Source organism: Moschus berezovskii, chromosome 2, assembly GCF_049115385.1.
Source record: "Moschus berezovskii isolate FMDL1 chromosome 2, NW_MosBer_1.0, whole genome shotgun sequence".
In the NCBI taxonomy this organism is placed as follows: domain Eukaryota; kingdom Metazoa; phylum Chordata; class Mammalia; order Artiodactyla; family Moschidae; genus Moschus; species Moschus berezovskii.
Window position 1 is genome coordinate 51914300 of NC_142461.1, and position 22794 is coordinate 51937093.

General features: G+C 36.2%; 1 protein-coding gene across 3 annotated transcripts in view; it reads left to right on the forward strand.

Annotated features, from left to right (window-relative positions):
- Window positions 1–22794, forward strand: part of HECW2 (HECT, C2 and WW domain containing E3 ubiquitin protein ligase 2) — a 446193-nt gene that overhangs the window by 364538 nt on the left and 58861 nt on the right. For all 3 annotated transcript variants that reach the window (XM_055397171.2, XM_088828674.1, XM_055397174.2), the window contains 3 exons: window positions 1300–1402; window positions 3717–3813; window positions 19418–19501. In XM_055397171.2, the coding sequence (XP_055253146.2) occupies window positions 1300–1402; window positions 3717–3813; window positions 19418–19501 (284 nt within the window). The remainder of the gene's footprint in view (window positions 1–1299; window positions 1403–3716; window positions 3814–19417; window positions 19502–22794) is intronic.

Below are 22794 nucleotides of genomic sequence, written 5' to 3' on the forward strand. Positions count from 1 at the left end.
AGAAAAACAAATATTGCATATTAACACATATATATGGAATCTAAAAAGATGGTACTGATGAACCTATCTGCAGAGCTGCAGTGGAGATGCAAACATAGAGAACAGACTTGTGGACATGGTTGGGGAAGGAGAGGATGGGATGAATTGAGAGAGTAGCATTGAGACATATACATTGCCATATGTAAAGTTAGATGGCCAGTGGAAATTTACTGTCTGATGCAGGGAGCTCAAACCTTGTGCTCTGTGATAACCCAGAGGGTGGGATAGGGTGGGAGGTGGGAGGGAGGCTCAGGAGGAGGGGATGTATGTACACCTGTGGTTGATTCATGTTGATATATGGCAGAAGCTAACACAATATTGTAAAGCAGCCATCCTCCAATGAAAAATAAACAAATTAACTAAAGTTTAAAAATATAAAAATAAAACAAAAACGCATTAAAAAATAAATGCACAAATTTATAAATCCAGGAAGTTATTTTGCCTCTTGTTCTCTTAACTCTCTCATATGATTGTTCTCCTATTGTCTTGAAATACTTCTGTAACGTGGGGGGGAAATGCTAAAACAGAAGCTAAAGCAGTGTTAAAGTTTTCTGGTAAGACTCTTAATGGGCATTTTTGTTTATCTACTTGTATATATGAGTTTTTAAGTCTGCAGTAGGCAAAAAAAAAAAAACTAATTTGGGTTGGGGAAACCCTATTTAGCTCCTCCACACCTGCTATGATTAGCTCGCTGGTGTGGGAGGTTCAAACCAGAAAGAGCTGTTGCTCTGGGTGCACTAATTAGCACGTAAAATTGCTTCTGAGGAGATAATCCAACTCGGAAACTCTCATGAAGACTGCTGCTCTTCAGCTCCTCCTCTGCTGAGGCAGGGGATTCCCTGACTTGCTTGGCCAAAAGAAGGTATATCCTGGCACTGCCCGGATCAGTTCTGTCCCACCCAAGCGTTCTCTCTGATATATTGTTGCAGGCCTGTGTTCTGTCAGGTGGAAGTTAGTTCAGAGGAACATGTATTCAGCATCTACATCCCCATAGGCATATTGAGCTCCTTCTGTATGCTTGCTCAGTAGTCACAGCCTGGGCCCCTCTCAGGGGCATGGATACCCCAACCTCTTCCCTCAGTTCAGCAACTGAAGCAGAGCTTTTCAGAGTCCTGTGTCCGCTCTTCAAGCTAGCCTCTGTTCTGATCAGTTGGTACTTAGCAATGCTTGTTGTTGGTATTCTGAACAACTTGGCTTAGGATACCATTGTAAAATACTCTAGGATTTAGTGTAGAACATAAACACTGCTTGTGCTTGCAGGTAGGAGAAGATTCTCGACATGCAGGACCACCAGTTCTTCCCAGGCCATCGAGTACGTTCAATACAGTCAGCAGGCCACAGTACCAGGACATGGTTCCAGTGGGTATGTCATCTCTTCCCCAAAGTCTTTATGTTTGCTTTCATATCGATGTGTACCATGCATTCTCTGCTGATACTTCCCTGTTGTCAGCCTGCTACGTTTGCTCTGTACCGAGGAACAGTTGCTTTTTCCCTAAAAAAACTGATTTGAGTATCAAACACTTATGTCTTGTAAAATCCTGTAGGCTGAGAATTTTTATACTGGTCTGCCTTCTCTGTGTGAAGTCTTTATGCTAGATTCTTGAAGTTAAGGAAAAATAGGTTGTTAAAGCAACTGGATTGTGTGGCCATTTTAAATTAGGCATTTGAACAAACAAATATTTATTTAATATATATCTAGTACTTGAGACAGAGTTTAAATGGCGTGTGAGCCTGTAGTAGTAATGATGGCACATTCTTAAGGGGTTCTGTGGCAAATTCAAGATAGCAAAAGCACCACAATTGTAAAATAAATATAAATGAATATAGGCCAGTAGGCCTAAAGAACAATTTGAGTTGTTAGTAAAATGATGAGGTTGAAGTAGATCAGTTTTCAAACCTGGAGCCCCTAAGGCAGGTGGAATGGGTAGGCTAGCAAATGGGCTGTTCCATCTTCAATTTGAGCAGCTCTTCATTTGTCTGGTTTTATCTTAAAATTTTTATTTTTTAAAGAAAGATTTACCATGAAATATAATGCAGTGCACATGTCCTAAAGAAGTTTGAGAACCACTGATATAAGAAGAAATTCTGAGTAGAAATCAAATAGTCTATCTTTTATTGTATAATTACTAATTTGATGCTAAGTACTGCACATAGAATTTTAAAGTACTATAAAATTGTAGTTTAAAAATTATCTAGCCTCTGATCTTAGATGAAATGTAAAAATCTAGTGATAAGATTTCAGCTATAAAAGTATGTTTATTATTTATATGTGGTGAAAAGTGCAGTTAGGACACTTTGAGTTCAATAATGAGATTCCATTTTAGCAGATAGTATTTTTTAAAATTTCATTCACATTTAATTAAAATAAGCATGATGTAGTTAAAATTTGAAGTGGCAGATGACTAGAGAATTATGTGGTTTTTTTGACTGATATTTTTAAGTAAGGCATGTTTCTTAATCATATTTATCAACACAAAAGTATTAACTGAACTAGAATCTCTGGTGTTTGAAGATTCAGATACTCAGTTCTGTGATTTAAATGTGTCTGTATTTCAGATTAGAAATAGAAATGTAGTCAAGATGAATTATCTTAAGTAAGCAAGTTAGTTTTCTTGACAAAAGAATATTAGCAGAGCCTTTAATAAATTTTAATTACATTTAAAATTTCTATAGACATTAGCCAGCCAAAGCTGTGATATAGATTTTCCTTATAAAATATAATGTACATAATGGATGATGCTGTTGTATTGTAGCTGTTGGTGTAGTTGATTTGGTAAAGAGCTACCCTGTGACTTAGTGGCATTTATTTCCACCTAGAATTTGGGAATGGCTTGCCTCTGCATTTCAGTAGTTGCTGTTGGCAACTCTTATAGATTAGCAACTCTTGTTCTGCTTCTTTACCCCTGTGGGTGGCTGACATTTAATCAGAAGATGGTTTTCCGTTTCTAGCAATTGCTTATTTTGTTGATTTTAGTAAACTGTAGCAATAAGTCTCAATATCTAGAATTAGTATTAGTATCAGTATTAGAATCTTGTTGATGATCTCATCTTGCAATTTGATGATAAATATGGCTCATCAAATGAATTTAATGAGTGCTTAAATCACTCATACCTAACATCTAAGCCCAGTACTCATACAGCAGGACAGACACAAATTGGAATTTAGTTATCTATAGTGGTTCTAAGGGCTTCCCTGGTAGCTCAGATGGTAAAGAATCTGCCTGCAATGCAGGAGGCCCTGGCTTGATTCCTGGGTTGGGACAATCCCCTGGAGAAGGGATAGGCTACCCACTCCTGTATTCTTGGGCTTCCCTGGTGGCTCAGACAGTAAAAAATCTGCCTACAATGGGGGAGATCTAGGTTCAATCCCTAGGTTAGGAAGATCCCCTGGAGGAGGGCATGGCAACCCACTCCAGTATTCTTGTCTGGAGAATCCCCATGGACAGAGTTGCCTGGTGGGCTACAGTCCATGGGATCTCAAAGAGTCAGACATAACTGAGCAACCAAGCACAGCACAGCACAGGGGTTCTAAACTATGACTGAATACAGGAAATATTAATCAGGAAAACAAAAGAAGTCTGGATTTATGTGAATAAAATTAATAAAAGATTTGAAAATATTGTTACATACTATATATGTATGTGTGCATATATATATATATATATTTTTTTTTTCAGCTTACAATGACAAGATTGTCGCATTTCTACGCCAGCCCAACATCTTTGAAATTCTGCAGGAGCGTCAACCTGATCTTACCAGGAATCACTCACTCAGGTAATCAAAATATTGGTATTTAATTCAAGTTGCATAAGCCCCAAGCATTAAATCTTCAGTAACACTGATAATCGTCTTGGAAATTCACTTTTGCTTTCTGGCATTCTGAACAAAGGCATCTTGTGCACAAATACTTCTTCACCAATATCAGATCAGTGCAGTCCTGCCTTTTCTCTGTTAAGTATGAGAATTGAATAAATTTGACTAAAGAACCTAGAACCATCTTTAAAGAATATGAAAAAGAAACAAAATTTCATAGCCAGGAATGCATCCTAGATGTGTAGATTATAATGAATATAATAAGACACTAACTATTTGGATGTAGCATGAATAAGCAAAAGTGGCATACTGTTTATCAAATTGAGACATAAAATCTTAGACTTGGTACTGATATTTTTCCATAATAAAAACACAGTGGAACTCAAAGAAGAAATCTGACCCTCTCCAGAGTTCAGCATTCCCCTGTATGACCCCTCTCTTCTAAACAACTCTTCAGTGCATCTTGCTTCAAACCCAGTTTTACTTTCCTGAGTACATGCTGTTCCTTTTCCCTGGCAAGCTCTTCTTCTGTGTGTGGCAAGATCTTTCTTTTTAAAGTCAGTGTGAGAAGCCCCTCCTTGAAGCCTCTCGGCTCCATGGTGGACTCTCACTCTCATGATGTAGTCTATAGTCTAGTCTTTCTCACCTTTGGTGTGCTCAGCATCAGAGAGGTGGAGATGGAAAGAATTGAGAGTTTCTGCTGAAATCCTACGTAACTCAAAGCCCATTTAGTCTACATGCCACTTTTAATGGCAAAAATATGTTTGCCCAGTAGTGCCATCCTGGCCCATGACAGCAGTTCTCAAATACTGTTCCCCTGAGTTGTGTAGAACTGTTTTTGTCAGTATTACTGGGGAGTTTTATAAAGTCCAAAATGCCAGGTCTTGCTTCCCCTAACTTACCTCCCTTCTCTGAATTTATGCCCTCTATCCTCCCATACCCTGCCCAGAAATTTAATTCAGGAGGTCTAGGTAAAGGTCAAGCATTTAATTTCCTAAAACTTCTCCACATAATTTCAATGGCACATCTAGGTATAATAGCCTCTGGTCTAGACACTAATTTGATTGTTGATTATTTAATGTATCAAGCTGTCCTTCCTACTATTTTGGTTATGTGACTTTTGTGCTTTGACTTTTCAAGTCCTTATGCTCTATTTTCCAATTAGATTATAAGCTCTTTGCAAATAGGGATCTTATCCAATTAATTATTTCTCCTTCCTTACTGCTAAAATATCTAGTAACATTTTGCAAATATAGTGAATGTACGTATATGTTGATATGGAGATAAATTACCAAATATCCTTCTTACGATGTTCTTAGTCTCTCATATCTTAAAAGTAATCATTAAAACTTTCTAAAGTTTCTAAAGGCTAAAGCTTCACATAATTCCAAGTATGATACTACTATTGTTGCTTATATAGAAATCCTGGTTTCACATAGTTAACTAACATCTAACTCAGGTGTCAGTGTTTTCCCCAACTTGACAAGCATGCTGTTCTCAGTCAGGAAAAATTATACAAGCTGTCATTTTGTATATTTTATATTATAGCATCTACTCAGCAAACCATGGGCCTCTAGAGAGTATTCTGTAAAAGTAACATTGCAAAAACAAGCCCCTCAGTTCTGTAATGAGAGATCTTAAGAGGTTCTGGGCTGCAAAGCAAAACAAACAAACATACAAACAAAATCCCTCCTCTTTTGCAAATCACTCCCTCTTAACCGTCTTCAGCTCCAACCTGCTCCTCCCCTCACTTGTAGTCAATATTCATTCCTCTCAAAGAACCCTGTCCCAAGAAAAAAGAATGAGAAAAAGGAAACTCACACAATTTTCCACTTTTGCTCTTTTACTCCACATTATTATTAATTTAACATATCTTAAGATCTCTATTGTCAGAGAAATAAGATTATATAATCTACCTGAACAAGGCATCTCTGCTGCTGCTGCTGCTGCTAAGTCGCTTCAGTCGTGTCGGACTCTGTGCGACCCCATAGACGGCAGCCCACCAGGCTCCCCCGTCCCTGGGATTCTCCAGGCAAGAACATTGGAGTGGGTTGCCATTTCCTTCTCCAATGCGTGAAAGTGAAAAGTGAAAGTGAAGTTGCTTAGTCGTGTCGGACTCTTAGCAACCCCACAGACTGCAGCCTACCAGGCTCCTCCGTCCATGGGATTTTCCAGGCAAGAGTACTGGAGTGGGGTGCCATCGCCTTCTCCGGAACAAGGCATCTCACATTATCATTATTCCTTAATGACTTGACAGAACCTTAACAGGTCCTAACAGAGGAAAAACCTGCAGCCCCAGTTTTGTTTTATTCCTTCTGCTTTTTAGAGTCTTTGAAGTCTCTAATCTCCTAAAAATTGCTGAAGGTTTTTATTTTTTAGTGACACCTGGGGTCCTCAATTAAGGACAATCTCATGTGATAATCTGTTGCTAAGATATTATTTGATAGATTTTAAAATAAGTTTCCATCATATTTTAAAACTTATTAATAAATTTCCATTTACACTTTCTATAACTGTTTATAGAATTTGACCATAGAAAGCTTGAGCAGTCATGACAAGTAGGAAGAAGCAGGAACTTCAATCAATGGAATAACGTTGCTCTTACACAGAGTGTGTCCCTATGTGCTTTTAGCCTGAAAATCTGTTGATAGTTCAGCACTTTGCCTATTGTAACTACATGATGGGAAAGTTTGTACATCTAAAGAAACATTCTGTTTCATATAGTTAAAAACTGCATTGTAATGAACATTCCCACAAATGAAGGCGGGGAAGCTGGGGTTCTTTAATCTCATATTTCAGTCATATATTTGATAAGAGATTTATGCATGGAATGAAACTGCTGAGTCATGGCTCAAAAGTAGCAAAGGTAGCTGTGAGCCTGTCTTGAGTGTGTGTACATTGTTACTCATCGGTGGCACAGATAAAAATATTCCTTCTTATTTTCTCCATAATATAAGGAGGAAATAAGTATCAGCCTTTGGGAAATTCAAATAGGTACACCTCTGCTTTGTTCTTTTTTCATTTTTCTTGTATGATTCCTTGCCCTCCAGAAGATAGCAAGCACTTTGTTTAGTTGTATCCATACACAGCTTTCTCTTCCTTGAGACGCACCTTGAGTACCTTTTCCTGTAGAATAGCTATGGGTTTTCATGCATTGGGATATATAGCTTTTGCTTTCAATTGCTATTTTTAAAATTCTGTTTCCTCTAACTTCAACTGTCAAGCAAATGTACATGCTACCAAGTTGTTTTCTCTTTTTCAATCTCAGAAGAGATCTATTTGCTCAGAAAACTCAACATCCAAAAGTTGTAGCTCCGTCAAATGGATTGTGTCTCGTTGGATTACTACATTGGTTCTTAGTGAAAGAGAGTAATCCTACTAAGCTCTGTAACATTAAAATAAAGACTGATACAAAATGCCCTATGATTTTATCCAAAGACAAGTCTATTCATTAAAAACACAACCTTTTAAGAATATTTTATAGATGAATGGAATGCATATAAAGTCAATAAAATTTTGGTGTTGGTACTTGTACAATATTGTATTATGAACAAGGAACCAAATACCATAAAACTGACTTAAGAGTTGAGAATTCCCTTTTGTGTAATACTTGAATTTAACCAGTAGATCTTCTCCCTACTAACCCAGCTTTCCTCAAACATTGATGATAATTATTTTGGACTAAAGGTCAATTCCTCCATGAGTATGTTCTAGAAAAATTTCCTTCCCATGAGAATAATCTATGATACTTTTTTTCTGTTCTGAATAAATTGGGCCATTTCCTATTTATGTCACTAGTAAATCAATAAATTGGAAGTCAAGAAATTCTGAGCTACAAAAGGCAAATGAATATGTGTCCCAGGATTCACCAGAATAGAAGCAAACGCAGACTCTGACCTTCTCTTTCTTCCCATAACCCTATTTTAAGAGCCCTGGAATTTCGTTATTGTTCAAATTATATGGTTAATTTTGTTTTCATTTTTAAAAATAGTGCATGCCATTGTGAAATTATCAAATAATACAGAATTTTATGAAATAAAAAGTTAAAATTTCTAAAAGCTGCTGCTGCTGCTAAGTCACTTCAGGCGTATCCGACTCTGTGCGACCCCATAGACGGAAGCCCACCAGGCTCCCCCGTCCCTGGGATTCTCCAGGCAAGAACACTGGAGTGGGTTGCCATTTCCTACCTTTCTTAAAACAAACCCCAGTGTTCAAATTTTCTAACCAATTTTTTGTTCCGTTTTCTAACAGATGAGTTTTTCTGCATTTAATATTGGCTAGAATATTAATCTCAGTTAACATCTGATCCACTTGTTCAAAATAGCATAGATTTCCCCCTTGCGATCCTTATGCGTTTCCTGTTACGACGTGCCTTGCTGTCTGTCATCATTTTCTCATTTGTTTACTGTTCTTTCAGATGTCTGGAACCAATGTGACAAACCTCTGAACTTTGTTGTACCAAGTTATATGTAACAGGAAATCTGCACTGAAACCTTTTTTCTTATGAAAAAATTACATAGGCTTAACTGATGAATTTTTAAAAAATACTTAAGATAATTCACGGACAACCACATAATGTTGTTGGAGAGTCCTGGTCTGTTTCCCAGCTGGGAGATCAGCATTAATAATGACACTTAGAAAGTAGTAGAATATAGATCTTAAGAGTTCAGGGTCAAAGAGACCTGGGTTGAATTCTGGCTCTGCGGTTTACTCACCAGACTTTGAATGAGGCATTTAGCTCCTCCAAGTCATAGTTTCCTCATCTGGATGGGGATTGGAGTTTCTAACTTGCAGTGCCCTTTTGAAGATTAAATGAGATAGTATATTTACTGCCCTGATACTATGTAAGCAATAGAAAGGATACAGGAAATTTAAAGTAATATATTAGTAGCCTGTCCTTCACGTCTTGATTATATCACAAGGACTCAGTTTAAAGTAACTTCCCCTAAATTTACTGGTTTTCTAAATCACTCTTCTTAAGATGGATCGTATGTATACATGGCATCGTATAATTCTGTGGGCATGGTTAAAATACAGGAATGGTCTCTTGCATTCCATAACTAATTTCTGTGCTGGACAGCTTTCTAGTGTTGTGCTTCCACTATGTTCTTTAGGAAACTTTGTTCTAAACTTTTTTACATGTAAGCAATGAAACCATCCTTGACTGCTCCACGTCTGCACAGAGGAATGAGTCTTCTGGTTCAAGATTCAGAACAAATTACTGAGGGGCAAACATCATGGCAGAGTCATTGACATTTTAGAAGTCATCCAAAGGTGAATTATACCCATCTTCTCAGACAGTAATCTTCTTGTAGATCTAATGTGAGGATTGAAATATTGTTACCTAGGTAGTTTGAGCATTCTTTGGCATTGCCTTTCTTTGGGATTGGAATGAAGACTGATCTTTTCCAGTCCTGTGGCCAATGCTGAGTTTTCCATATCTGCTGGCATATTGAGTGCAGCACTTTCACAGCATCATCTTTCAAGTCACAATTGCACTCATCTCACACGCTAGTAAAGTTATGCTCAAAATTCTCCAAGCCAGACTTCAGCAGTATGTAAACCGTGAACTCCCAGATGTTCAAGCAGGTTTTAGAAAAGGCAGAGGCACCAGAGATCAAATTGCCAACATCTGCTGGATCGTGGAGAAAGCAAGAGAGTTTCAGAAAAACATCTATTTCTGCTTCATTGACTATGCCAAAGCCTTTGACTGTGTGGATCACAATAAACTGTGGAACATTCTGAAAGAGATGGGAATCCCAGACCACCTGACCTGCCTCTTGAGAAACCTGTATGCAGGTCAGGAAGCAACTGTTAGAACTGGACATGGAACAACAGACTGGTTCCAAATAGGAAAAGGTGTACGTCAAGGTTGTATATTGTCACGTTGCTTATTTAACTTATATGCAGAGTACATCATGAGGAACGCTGGGCTGGAAGAAGCACAAGCTGGAATCAAGATTGCTGGGAGAAATATCAATAACCTCAGATATGCAGATGACACTACCCTTATGGCAGAAAGTGAAGAGGAACTCAAAAGCCTCTTGATGAAAGTGAAAGAGGAGAGTGAAAAGGTTGGCTTGAAGCTCAACATTCAGAAAACAAAGATCATGGCATCTGGTCCCGTCACTTCATGGGAAATAGATGGAAAAACAGTGGAAACAGTGTCAGACTATATTTTTTGGGGCTCCAAAATCACTGCAGATGCTGATTGCAGCCATGAAATTAAAAGACGTTTGCTCCTTGGAAGGAAAGTTATGACCAACCTTGATAGTATATTAAAAAGCAGAGACATTACTTTGCCAACCAAGGTCCGTCTAGTCAAGGCAATGGTTTTTCCCGTGGTCATGTATGGATGTGAGAGTTGGACTGTGAAGAAAGCTGATCGCCGAAGAATCGATGCTTTTGAACTGTGGTGTTGGAGAAGACTCTTGAGAGTCCCTTATACTGCAAGGAGATCCAACCAGTCCATTCTAAAGGAGATCAATCCTGGATGTTCATTGGAGGGACTGATGCTAAAGCTGAAACTGCAATACTTTGGCCACCTCATGCGGCGAGTTGACTCACTGGAAAAGACTGATGCTGGGAAAGGTTGGGGGCGGGAGGAGAAGGGGACGACAGAGAATGAGATGGCTGGATGGCATCACCAACTCTGTGGACATGAGTTTGAGTGTACTCTGGGAGTTGGTGATGGACAGGGAGGCCTGGAGTGCTGTGATTCATGGGGTCGCAGAGAGTCGGACACGACTGAGCGACTGAACTGAACTGAACTGAACTGAGGATAGTAAGGAACACAGATCCTTAGTCCTAGATCTATTCCACAGCTTCTGCAGAAGAAATAATTGCTACTTATGTTTTATGCAAATGGATATGCCAATTTGTAGTAGTGTATAGTTTTTTGACATGTACATCAAAATGTACATAATTGTCTAGTTTTCACATTTTCCCTATGTGGAATTTCATAACTGTTAATTTTAAAATAACTAGACAGTCAATCACTTAAGGTTAAAAAAGGCCCCAAAGAAAAATTTTCATAGCCAAGATTAGTTTAGATCTCTTAAAGTATTATACCCAGGTATTTGTTAAATTTTTCCATAAATAAAGTTCTTAAATATATTCATCTACTGGATATTTCTCCAAAGCATTATATTTTCTGGCTAACAAAGGATTCAGTTAGGGTTTTAAACATCTTTCTTGCATGAAGAATAGCCATGTTTTAGGTATGTCTGTTCTATTGTTGATTTTTGCTATATTCTGTTGCATGTATCAAAAAAGAGTTCAGCAAAATGGCATCCTTCTTCAGTAGCTCATCAGATGTGGACTCTGTGAGGAGCAAAGTACGGTATCAGGAAGGATTCTAGCCTCAATGCTAAGGATTCTAGCCTCGATTCTCCCTAAACCCAAGAGAATAATAAACTATTTTTTTAATCATAGAGAATAATATATTAATATTTCTGATATTAAAAATGTATTTTAATGAAATCTTAAATTTATATCTACATTTAATTGCAAAATTATTAGTGAATCTTACAAAGCAAATAAAAAATACATAGCCTGTATGTTAATAATATATTTTTTTGTCTTAATGAATTTGAGTAGTTATGGAAACTGTCTTCAGAAAAATTAATTTGGTTAAAATTAAAATGCCCTTATTTCAAGCACATTGTCCTGCATACAAATGGATACTATTAATACATCCCATTGAATAAGTTATTACTGTCTCTACCTTGAAGGTACATTTTATAGTAAACATTCTTGCAGACCCATCAGAGTGCCATTATACCAAAAATCAGGTATCATATGTGTCTGAATTTTATAGTTTACAATAAAAATGGCATAATATTACCACCTGTGCTTAAAATGTTTAAAAAATCTTATATTTTTCTACCATATGTTTTCTTATATTCCAAATCAAGTATAAGCTACATGAAATCAAGTTATATTTTACTCATTTTATAACTTCTTACTTCTCATAGTACCTCACATCTAATATTGTATAAAGTGGATGTTTGAGAAATATTTGATAAATTAATCAATTTCATAGCAGTATATTTGGGACTTAATGATAGCACCTAAAATTATTTACCTCAATGGGGTAAGTAACTATATTTCCAGTGTACAGAATCACATATATAAAGATACAGAATACCTCTTTTTAATAAATCAATTTATATATTTTTGTATATTCCAATAATTACTTTAGATTCCAGGAAATGGTAGCATAACAATTATTTATTTTGAAGACTTGGCTAAAATTCTCTAGCATGTAGCATTATTTTGAGTATTAAGATGAAATTTTGAATAATGTTATTAACTTTTAAAATTATATTGGGATTTTGATGGACATTTTTAAAAAGTTTAAGTTACTTTGCATATGATTAAGATGTTTATAGTTTTCCATTTTTTATTCTACAGGTATAATATTTCATGCATTCAACCTTTGCATTTCTTACAATACAGTTTTCTTATTTATTTATTTATGTATGTAGGCACTGAAAGTTTTGTGTCTAGGTTTTCCAAAAGTATTTTATGTTTTTGTTTCTGTTATGAGTGAACTTTTTTTTATAGTTTTCTAAATAATGACTGCCAAATCTAGAAAACTGCTAGTACAATTTTATAGTACGATTATCTGGAAATTGGTGTCTCAAGTTATTTTTTTCATTTACCTTGTCATTTTATATCACTGTTTAAAAAATACTGCTGTATCCTTGTCTACCCCTTTACATACTGTTTAACAGACTTGTCCATTTTGATGTTAATGGGTTATATTGTAACCCATTTGTTTTTTTCTTTCATATATATATTTATTTTAAAATAAAATATATGCCTATATAACATAGGTTCAATTCCTGAATATCTTTTCAATTAAAACACTTGTATCGAATACATAATAAATTGTTATAATTCATAAGAAAATATAAACCTCTAGCTATACATTTTAGCATAACCTAGATATTCTTCAGAATAATGATGGATTTAGGGTACAAACTGTTAAGAATGTCTGATTCCAACATGTGTCTTATAGCCACATGTTTTTTGCATGTAATAACTAAATTCCTTTTGTTAGTATTAAAATAGTTTTGCTTTATTTTGCTTTAACTGAGAATATGTTTAACTGAGAATAATGTTTCCCATTATCTGTTAAATTTTGAGGATTTCAAACCCTTCATATGTATTATCTCTTTGGTCCTCAAAGCATTAATTTCAGTATTACAGAGAGGCCAGAGTCTTATCTAGTGGATATCATAGAAGTACTCAATAGGTATGTGTGGAATTAACCAAGATAAATACCAGGATTAAAACAACTGGCCAACAATAGAGGCAGAAAAAGGAATATATGACCAGACATCTAATTTGGCTCTATTTTCAATAGATCATTCTGTCTGTTGAAAAAAGGAATAAATAATTATGAGACCTATCTGATAATATACTCAATATTTTGAAAATTTTGCTTGCTGCTATATAATAATCTGTGCTAAGCATTTTATTTGCATTTATTGATTGAATACTTTCCACCAACCTATGAGGCAAATACTGTAACTATACTTATTTCAAGATGAGAAAACAAGCAGAGAGAGTTAAGTAACTCTCTGAATTCTTAGCACAGAGCTGATTTATATCCACTTACAATAAATATTGCTTCTAAATATATGACTAATTGATTTCACCTGTGTGTATCCATTAGCACGGTGAGATAATAATAGATCTGTATTTTCAAACCTTACCAATATAATGGGAAGTAGAAAGAAAAGTTGACCTTTCTACTGCTTGGTTCTTACCTCAAGCCAGACCATGCCCTGTGACCGTAATCGGAAATATGAATCATTAGTACTGATTTTCCTTTCTTGACATTACTCCATCAGAAAAGTCATGGGGATTTCTCTAAAATTGCCCTGAGGCAATTTTTCACAATGTATATATTTTTGAAGGTTTACTAAACTGTATACAGGAACCTTCTGTTTACAGAGTAAGAGGGTGCCAGAGGATGAGATGGCTGGATGGCATCACCGATGCAATGGACATGAACTTGGGCAAACTTCAGGAGATGGTGAGGGACAGAGAGGCCTGGCATGCTGCAGTCCATGGGGTCGCAAAGAATCAGACACGCCTGGACGACTGAACAACAGCAACATCATCATACAGGAAACATGTGTGCAGAGTCTGAAATCCAGAGAGTGTTGTGGTTTAGAGGCATTGGTGCTTCTGATTGTTTTTGATCACGTGCCCTACTTTAACTTCACCAAAATGTTGGTTGGTTTCAGTGAGGCTATTTTCTGTGGGAATTCCGGTCTTAAGACTATGTTCCTTGTCCTCAAATGATCTTCTGCTTGAGTTGATCTTCTGGGGTGATTCTACGCGTTGGGAGGAAGTGGTTACCAAGGTCTGAATTCTACAGGCATCTGAGAGACAGAAATAGCCAGCAACTTTTTCCTGAGATGTCACTATGTATACAGTCTAGTATCTGTATGAATCTCTTAGTTATATAACAGTTGTGTTTTCTTATGAAGAAGTTGTCTTTACTTGTTTTGTACTTCCTGCAGTGGGTTCTGTTTCAGTAAATAGTGTTAGCTTTCTCTGGTTCTCTTTTCTTCACCACAACAAAAAATGCTATAAAGATAAGTTTATTCCAAATACTGAATGGACTCAGGGAAATTTGTTTGGAGCCAAATGTATTTTGGTATTAACTGATCATTTGCCTGGTTTGATTTTACTAAGCCCTTATATGTACAGCATAGTGCTGGGTACTGGAAGGCACAGAGATAACGGAGGAAGGGCTTTTGCCCTCCAGAATCTCATGATTCAAAAGGAACTGAAGTTATAACTGAGTGGCTGTGTGAGAAAGTACAGTGCTGGAGGAAGTGCTGGAGTGTGTTGTAAAGGGTACAGTGAGCAACATGCCCATGAGGAAATGGTCAAATGATAAAATGTTCTTTGAATATAATATTGCATGCTCAGTCACTCAGTTGTGTCTGACTCTTTGCAACCCCATAGACTGTAGCCCACCAGGCTCCTCTGTCCATGGGATTTTTCCAGGCAAGGATACTGGAGTGGGTTGCCATTTCCTCCTCCAGGGGATCTTCCCAACCCAGGGATCGAACCTGTGTCTCCTGTATTGCAGGCAGATTCTTTACCACCGAGCCACCAGGGAAGCCAATATAATCTTAATTCTCATAATAAACCACTAAATTTGAATAGAATTTCTTTATTAAGGTGAAGGCAATAAAGAAATTAGAGGATTACCACAGATTTCTTCTAACTCTGTAAATTTATAAAATAAACTTGAGTGAATATATTAATGTAACTTTCAAAAGTCCTCCTAATCAGAGTCATATGAATCTTCAACAATATTTCTCAAACTTGTTATGATTATTTCAGACACTGGGTGGATTCATGGAAATTTTTTAGGATCCAATCTGTTATTTTCCATCCTAAAAGGAAAACAAACATTTCAAATCTACAATAGTGATTTTTAACCAAGTGTATTTAGTGAAACGTAGAATGTGTACAAATATAAAACTTGCATAAACTCCGTATCCTTACAGCTTTATAAGCTATAAAACCAAAATAAATATAAATTAAGTAAAAACAACAACAACTAAAAACATTTGAATTAATGATATTGCAAGAAGATTTTGTTTTGCAGAAGCCAAATCACCAATGTTGAGACCAGTGTCAGTGGAAAGATATATTTGTGCTTTTTGTTTCACTTGTGTTTGATTTGATTCTTTTGATTTTTGTGTCTGATGGTCTATCACATGTATCTGTGGCATTATCTTGGTCATAATTTTTCTTGCTTAACAAATAGCTCACTTTTATCTATGTGATGAGCCAATTCACTTAATAGTATACCCCCAAGTACAGTACTGAAGAAAATTATATCATTAAACATATCCTGTGATGATTCTACTGCCATTTTTCTACTTATAAACTATTAAAAAACCTTTGTTCTTAGAAAAAACCATAACATCTTTAATGCTTTGTTTAGCATTTTTTAAGTCCATTTATTTTGTTTTCTCTTTAGCCTATGGCAATTTACATATACATTACCTTGCCTTATTTCATCATGTTCATTTAATTTGCAATTAATACTGCCAAGAAAAGTTTTGTCTTTTTAAATGGTGAAAGAATTGCATGTTAGTAGCAGACAGGTACAGCTATCATATTTAACATCAAGCCCTGCTCATCAACACTCTAAAAGTTCACCTCTGATCACTTGGCAATAAGTGTCTTGTAAATGCAAGCATGGGAGTTGAAGTCACTTTGTAGTGTTTAGTCATAAATGTCATCCAGCTTGTCCAAAATATGCTTACCTCATAATAGCAGTTTTAATCATCAAAGTGGAAACACAGCATTTTAAAATTCTTCTAGTATTCTACATCGGTAGATTTCTAGTTGGCAATGATGCCAGTTTAAGAAATGCTGGACTAAAGAATATTGGGCAAATACCTCATAACCTAGGAATAGTTCCCATTTTTCCCCCCATTAGGAAAGACTGGTGATATTTCTGAGGATAACTACCCACTTTTTTCTCTTCCTCAGCCTTGGTCTTCTTTCTTGACAGTCAATAAACCAATGCCTTTTTTGTTTTTACATGAAGGAATTCTATGAAGGAGTTAATAGAAGAGAAGGCCTAAACAGGGCTCAGTTAAATGAATGGAATAACTTAAATATATTCATGTCATGCTGGCATTGCCCATGGACTCTCTCTCTCTTCCACTGCACCATGAACTCTTTGAGAAAGGGGCAGTGTCTTACATCCTATTTGACTCCCAGTATATGATACCATGCCTAGCACATAGTAGGTACTCAGAAATTGTTTGCTGAATGAATGAATATTGACATGAATTTGGGCAAACTCTGGGAGATGGTGAAGGACAGGGAAGCCTGGCGCTGCAGTCTATGGGGTCTCAAAGAGTCGGACACGACTTGGAGACTGAACAACAGTGATATGATGTATATCAAATACCATGTTCCAGTGCCTTGTTCCTGGAAGCATATGACCCATCTCGTCATTGTGATAAATTAGCTGGCCCTGCAGAGAACTAGTTTCAGCCTGCCTCTGGTATGTTCTTAGTCACTTAGTCATGTCCAGCTCTTTGCAACCCCATGAACTGTAGCCCGCCAGGCTCCTCTGTCCATGGGGATTCTCCAGGCAAGTATACTGGAGTGGGTTGCCATTTCTTCCTCCAAGGGACCTTCCCAACCCAGGGATCAAACCCAGGTGTCCCGCATTGCAAGTGGATTCTTTACTGTCTGAGCCACCAGGGAAGCCAAACCTCTATATTTTCTGGCCTAAAGAATCAGGCCAGTTGTCTTCACTGCCTCATAGTTAATATCTGGAAAGTGATGAGAAGTTTCCCAATTGGCATATTTCCTCCATTGTCTTTCCCTTTCTTTCCCTCACCCTGTCATCTTTCTGACTCAGGAAGCTGTGGTTGCTTCCTTATCCACAGGATATCATAGGACCCATACAAGCAACAGTCAAGAGCATGCTATCTTTTTCATCACTCAGCTGTTCCGTGTGGTTCCAGTTAAATGAGCAGAAGAGAGAGTTCAGCCTGTTTGTTTTCTGGTTTTGTTGTTTGCCTAGTCCATTGTGGTGACAGACCAGAGGTAGCTTTTGTTTCTTCAAGATCACAACATATTATTAGTCACGCTTATAAGAGTACTTCTTTGGTCAAGTTCATTTTTTTCCAAGATAATTTTTTTTCTGATTTAGCTTTCTTTAAACCAACTTTTATATCTATTATCAAAAAACCATTTACCTGATAATGGACCTTGGTTTCCATCATGTACTTCAGATATAGGATTATAACACTTGAGGGAAAATGTTCTGCTTGGTTTGAGACTTCAGACTGAAATAACCATAAGCAGAAAGGAGAGGCTGGCTTTTCCTTCCTTTATATATATGCCTACCATTCACCTATATGTATATCTATATCTGTATTTCCAGTAGCTTGCTGCTATATGGTATATATAATATGGCTGTAATATAACATTATATAAAATTATGTAAAACTTATTTATACTGGCAATAAAAGGCAGAAAAGTTGAAACTATCAAAGTTTAGGTGCTTCATGTACTAACACACTGTGTAAAATCGATCTAAGCAGAAGAAGCCTAGGACTAAACTCAGTTTATCATTCCCAGTAAGCTGTGTGGTTAAGAGCCCACATTAGGGCATTTTTGGTCTCAACAGTTGAACCTTGTCTTTCACCTCATTCCTTTCAAGCCTACAGGTAAATTAGAATTTTGGATTATAAAAATTAATTAGCACTTTATGAAACTATCAAATAGGAAAATAAGATACTCTATAGAAAATAACTAAATCTAAACAAATACTTATATCAGATGCTGCTGCTGCTGCTAAGTCACTTCAGTCGTATCCGACTCTGTGTGACACCACAGACGGAACCCCACCAGGCTCCCCCGTCCCTGGGATTCTCCAGGCAAGAACACTGGAGTGGGTTGCATTTCCTTCTCCAATGTGTGAAAGTGAAAAGTGAAAGTGAAGTTGCTCAGTTGTGTCCAACCCTTAGCGACCCCACGGACTGCAGCCTACCAGGCTCCTCCATCCATGGGATTTTCCAGGCAAGAGTACTGGAGTGGCTTGCCATTGCCTTCTCGATTATATCAGATAGTTATACTTTATTTCCTAGTATACAGAAATCAGAATATATTATCATTTAGCACTTAGAGCAAAACTGTATATTTGTGTTAACTCTATGTTCCTATCAGAAGCAATGCTTTCAGTACCCAGTTTATGTTATTTCTTATCTTCTTATCAAAATTGATACAGTGTACTTTGAAGTGGCATAATGTAAACAAGCAGAAACAACCAAAAAAATTTTATTGAATTTATATTCATATAAAGAATTGAGATTAACAAAACAGTGACTCTTCAAACAAATGAACACTGGTGTTATCACATATGTCTGTAATAAATAATGGTCCAAAATTGTGTTTGGTATGTGTATATATAAGTATATACACATTTGCACAAGTGTACATATAGTCTGTTTCACCAACCGTAGTAACTGAGGATGTTTTTAGGTTTCAGTTATTTGAAAGAGCCATATGCTTTTATACTGAATATGTAATTTGCAGATAGTACCTGCTTCCAAGTAGAAATGTGCTCATCATGCATAATGTAGAGGTATATCGTAAGGAAAATAAATGAGTATCCTATTTGGAATAACACGGAATCAATCTGAATGGTCCAGCCTGTTCCACAATAAGACTTTAACTCAAAGCAGAGACTGAATTTTATTGGTTGGATGGTACTGCTACCTGTAGTAGTATTTGAGTAGCAAAAGATGAGAGCAATAAAATATTTTTTTTATCATTGTTGGAAATGGATGATGTTGATGCTCATGAGAGTCCTCCTTGAAGACAAGGATCACGTTTTACTTGGATGTGTATTCCTAGGGCACAGTAGCTACCACACAATAGGTACTAAAAAAATGTGGTGACCATTCTTTTTTAAAAAAAATAGTTCCTTACGTACTGAATTATGTCACCAATGTTTACTTCACATATTTGAATTCTTTATTTGCTTGAATAGGGAGAAGATCCAATTTATTCGAACTGAAGGGACTCCAGGATTGGTGCGTCTTTCAAGTGATGCAGACCTTGTCATGCTGCTGAGGTATGTAATGCCTTCTCAAAGTGGGAAATCTCCTATTATCAGGCATTCTGGAGCACTTTAGCAAATAATATGCTAGTATTGGCAGCCCGTAAGTGCTTCTTTTATTCTAAAAGACTTGTGGAATACTCATGATGGAGATACAGGATACTGATTTAGTGATAAGTCATTTCAAATTTCATTTCTTATCGCTGGAATCAACTTGATTTTTGTTTTACCCTGCTGGCAGAGGATGCAGTATTGGGAAAGGGAAAGAGACCAGTGAGTAGAATGTCCCATCACAGAATAAGGCAGAAGGTTATACCTTGCTTACCGCATGAGAGTAAAAGGTTGTATTTGTATTTTCTTCCAAAATTTTTTTCTCAGAATGTTTTCTGTCCCCTTTTGCTGATTTGAAGTTATTTATTTACTTTATGGCTTTGAGAATTTAAGTTTGGGAAATCAGAGAAGAAAGTTGAAATTTGGTCACTGGTACTCACTGCCAACTTGATAGACTTTGATAAAAACTGACCAATTATATTTTCTTTTTTAATGGTTAAATGGGCTTTGGTTTTGAACTTTAGGGTAGTTTAGCATGGAAATGGCAAGGTTTAAGAAACTTTTTCAGTTTTGATTATTTTTCAAATGTAGGAGACCAGAGTACAATAATATTTTGCTTTACCTAGTGGTTGGGACACCCACTATTATAATCTCCATAGAATTAAAGGGAAGTCATGCTGGGCCATTATCAAGCAATGTTTTATTTATTCCAAAGTATTACTAGTCTCATTCATATTATTCATGAGAATCTTAACTCTAACCATTTATACTGCATGCTTGATTGCTGCCATATTTGTAAAACTAAAGCCAAAAAGTCATTTTCTTTTACTCTGCAGTTGGAACATAACTCAAAGGGATATAACCACTTTTCATGGATATTTTCCTTCATTTTATCCTGAACATGACCTATTTGGTGGGTAGGGGTCGCTTCTCAGTGATGCTAACTCTCAACTGTGGTGTTTAGGCAGTTCTGAAAGGAGGCTGTAGCATGCCAGATATTCATGAAGATTCTTGGTCAATTAATGTGGAATATGATGTTTCTACCATAGTTTGGTTGTTGATAAAATAGTAAGTTTTATTACAGAATTTTGCCTGGGATAGGACTCTTTTGATTCATTCTAAAAGTCTGTGGTTTTTTATTTAAAGAATTCTACTGTTGGAATTAGTAAAAACAAAAGTGATTACAAAACAGAAATCACAATTATTGTATACCTTCTCTTGGTTAAGTAACCTTTAATGATGTAGTCCTAAATATTTTGAGTTACAATATAGTTTATGTTTGTATGTTGGTAAGCACTATAATTTGCATGAGTTTCTATGTGTTATGTGGTTGAATTTTAAAATATTTGAAAACTGATTTGTATATAGAGAAAGACTGCACTTTTCACCTTTAGGAAAATAGACATGTTTTCTGAAGTTAATGAGCCTTTGGAAAAACATGAGAAATTTACTTATATATTAATAGCTTTATAATTATTACATACATGTGATAAATGATATTTAATTCTAGACTTTTACTTCATTTGGATTAGCAAATAAATAATTTTATACTGTAACAATATACTCGGAGAAGGCAATGGCAACCCACTCCAGTACTCTTGCCTGGAAAATCCCATGGGTGGAGGAGCCTGGTAGGCTGTAGTCCATGGGGTCGCGAAGAGTCGGATACGACTGAGTGACTTCACTTTCACTTTTCACTTTCATGCATTGGAGAAGGAAATGGCAGCCCACTCCAGTGTTCTTGCCTGGAGAATCCCAGAGACAGCGGAGCCTGGTGGGCTACCGTCTATGGGGTCGCACAGAGTCGGACCCGACTGAAGTGACTTAGCAGCAGCAACAATATATTACATGTGCATGCTTAATAAATAATATTTAATGATTATTGAAACATTTTGGGATACTCTCATTTCTTTATTTTTTACTTTGCTTTGGAGTTTGAGTCATTTCCATCAGTAACTATAAACTCAGGCAGTGCATTTGTTCATTACATAAATGGAATCTCTATGTCTGTTTTCATACTTTGTCTATTTGTTTCTTCTTCCTATTTAAAAATATTTTCTTGGGTGAACTTTGTAGAACATGAATTACTTTTTAATAAAAATATTTTTATTAACGTGTAATTGATTTGTGTGTGTGCATGCTGAGTTGCTTCAGTTGTGTCCTACTCTTTGTGACCCTATGAACTATAGCCCTCCAGGTTCCTATGTCCATGGGATTCTCCAGACAAGAATACTGGAGTGGGTTGCCATATCCTTCTCCAGGACATCTTTCCAACCCAGGGATCAAAACCATGTCTCCTGCAACTCCTGCATTGCAGCCATATTCTTTACCACTGAGCCACTAGGGAAGCCCATAATTGATTTTTACAAAACTATATTAGTTTTAGGTGTACAATGTAATGATTCGATGTTTTCATTTATTGTATTCCATTTAAAATTATTATAAAAATATTCGCCAGATTTTCTTTGCTGTACTTTATATTCTTGTATCTGATTTATTTTTTTTACCTATATACATTGTCTGTTTCTTAAAAAAGAAAGTCATGCCTGATAAAAATGGACTTGAATATCAGCAAACTGCAATATAGAGATTATACAGCTCCAGGAAATTATTCATTTCAAAATAAACCCATGTAAAGTTGTTTTCCAATATAGTTATTATAAACTTAAAATTTTTAAAATAACTTTTCTGTATTAGTTATTGTTTATTCTATTTTGGCATTAATGGTAAAGAACCTGCCAGCCAGTGCAGAAGACATAAGCGACATGGGTTTGATCCCTGCATCTGGAAGATCCCCTGGAGGAAGAAATGGCAACTTACTCCAGTTCTTGCTTGGAGAATCTCATGGACAGAGGAGCCTGGTGGGCTACAGTCCATGGGGTCATAAAAGAGTCAGATATGACTGAAGCAGCTTACCATGCATTCTATTTCATATATTCTATTAAATTATAAAAAGTGTACAGAGCTTATATAGGAAATGATTGATAAATTTGGCTACATTGGAATTGTTAATTTATGTAATGAAAGACATCACACATAAAGACATAAAGGCAACAAACTAGAAGACTATGTTCGCATGATATAAAATAAAGATATCATGAATACATAAAGCATGCTTTTAAATCAATTTTAAAGAAATAATCCAAAAGAAAAATGAATAAAAGATATAAAAAGGCATTTCAAAAGAATCGAAGCATGAATAGCCAATAAACTCATGAAAAAATGATAATAATCATAAAATACAATTTCAAATAATG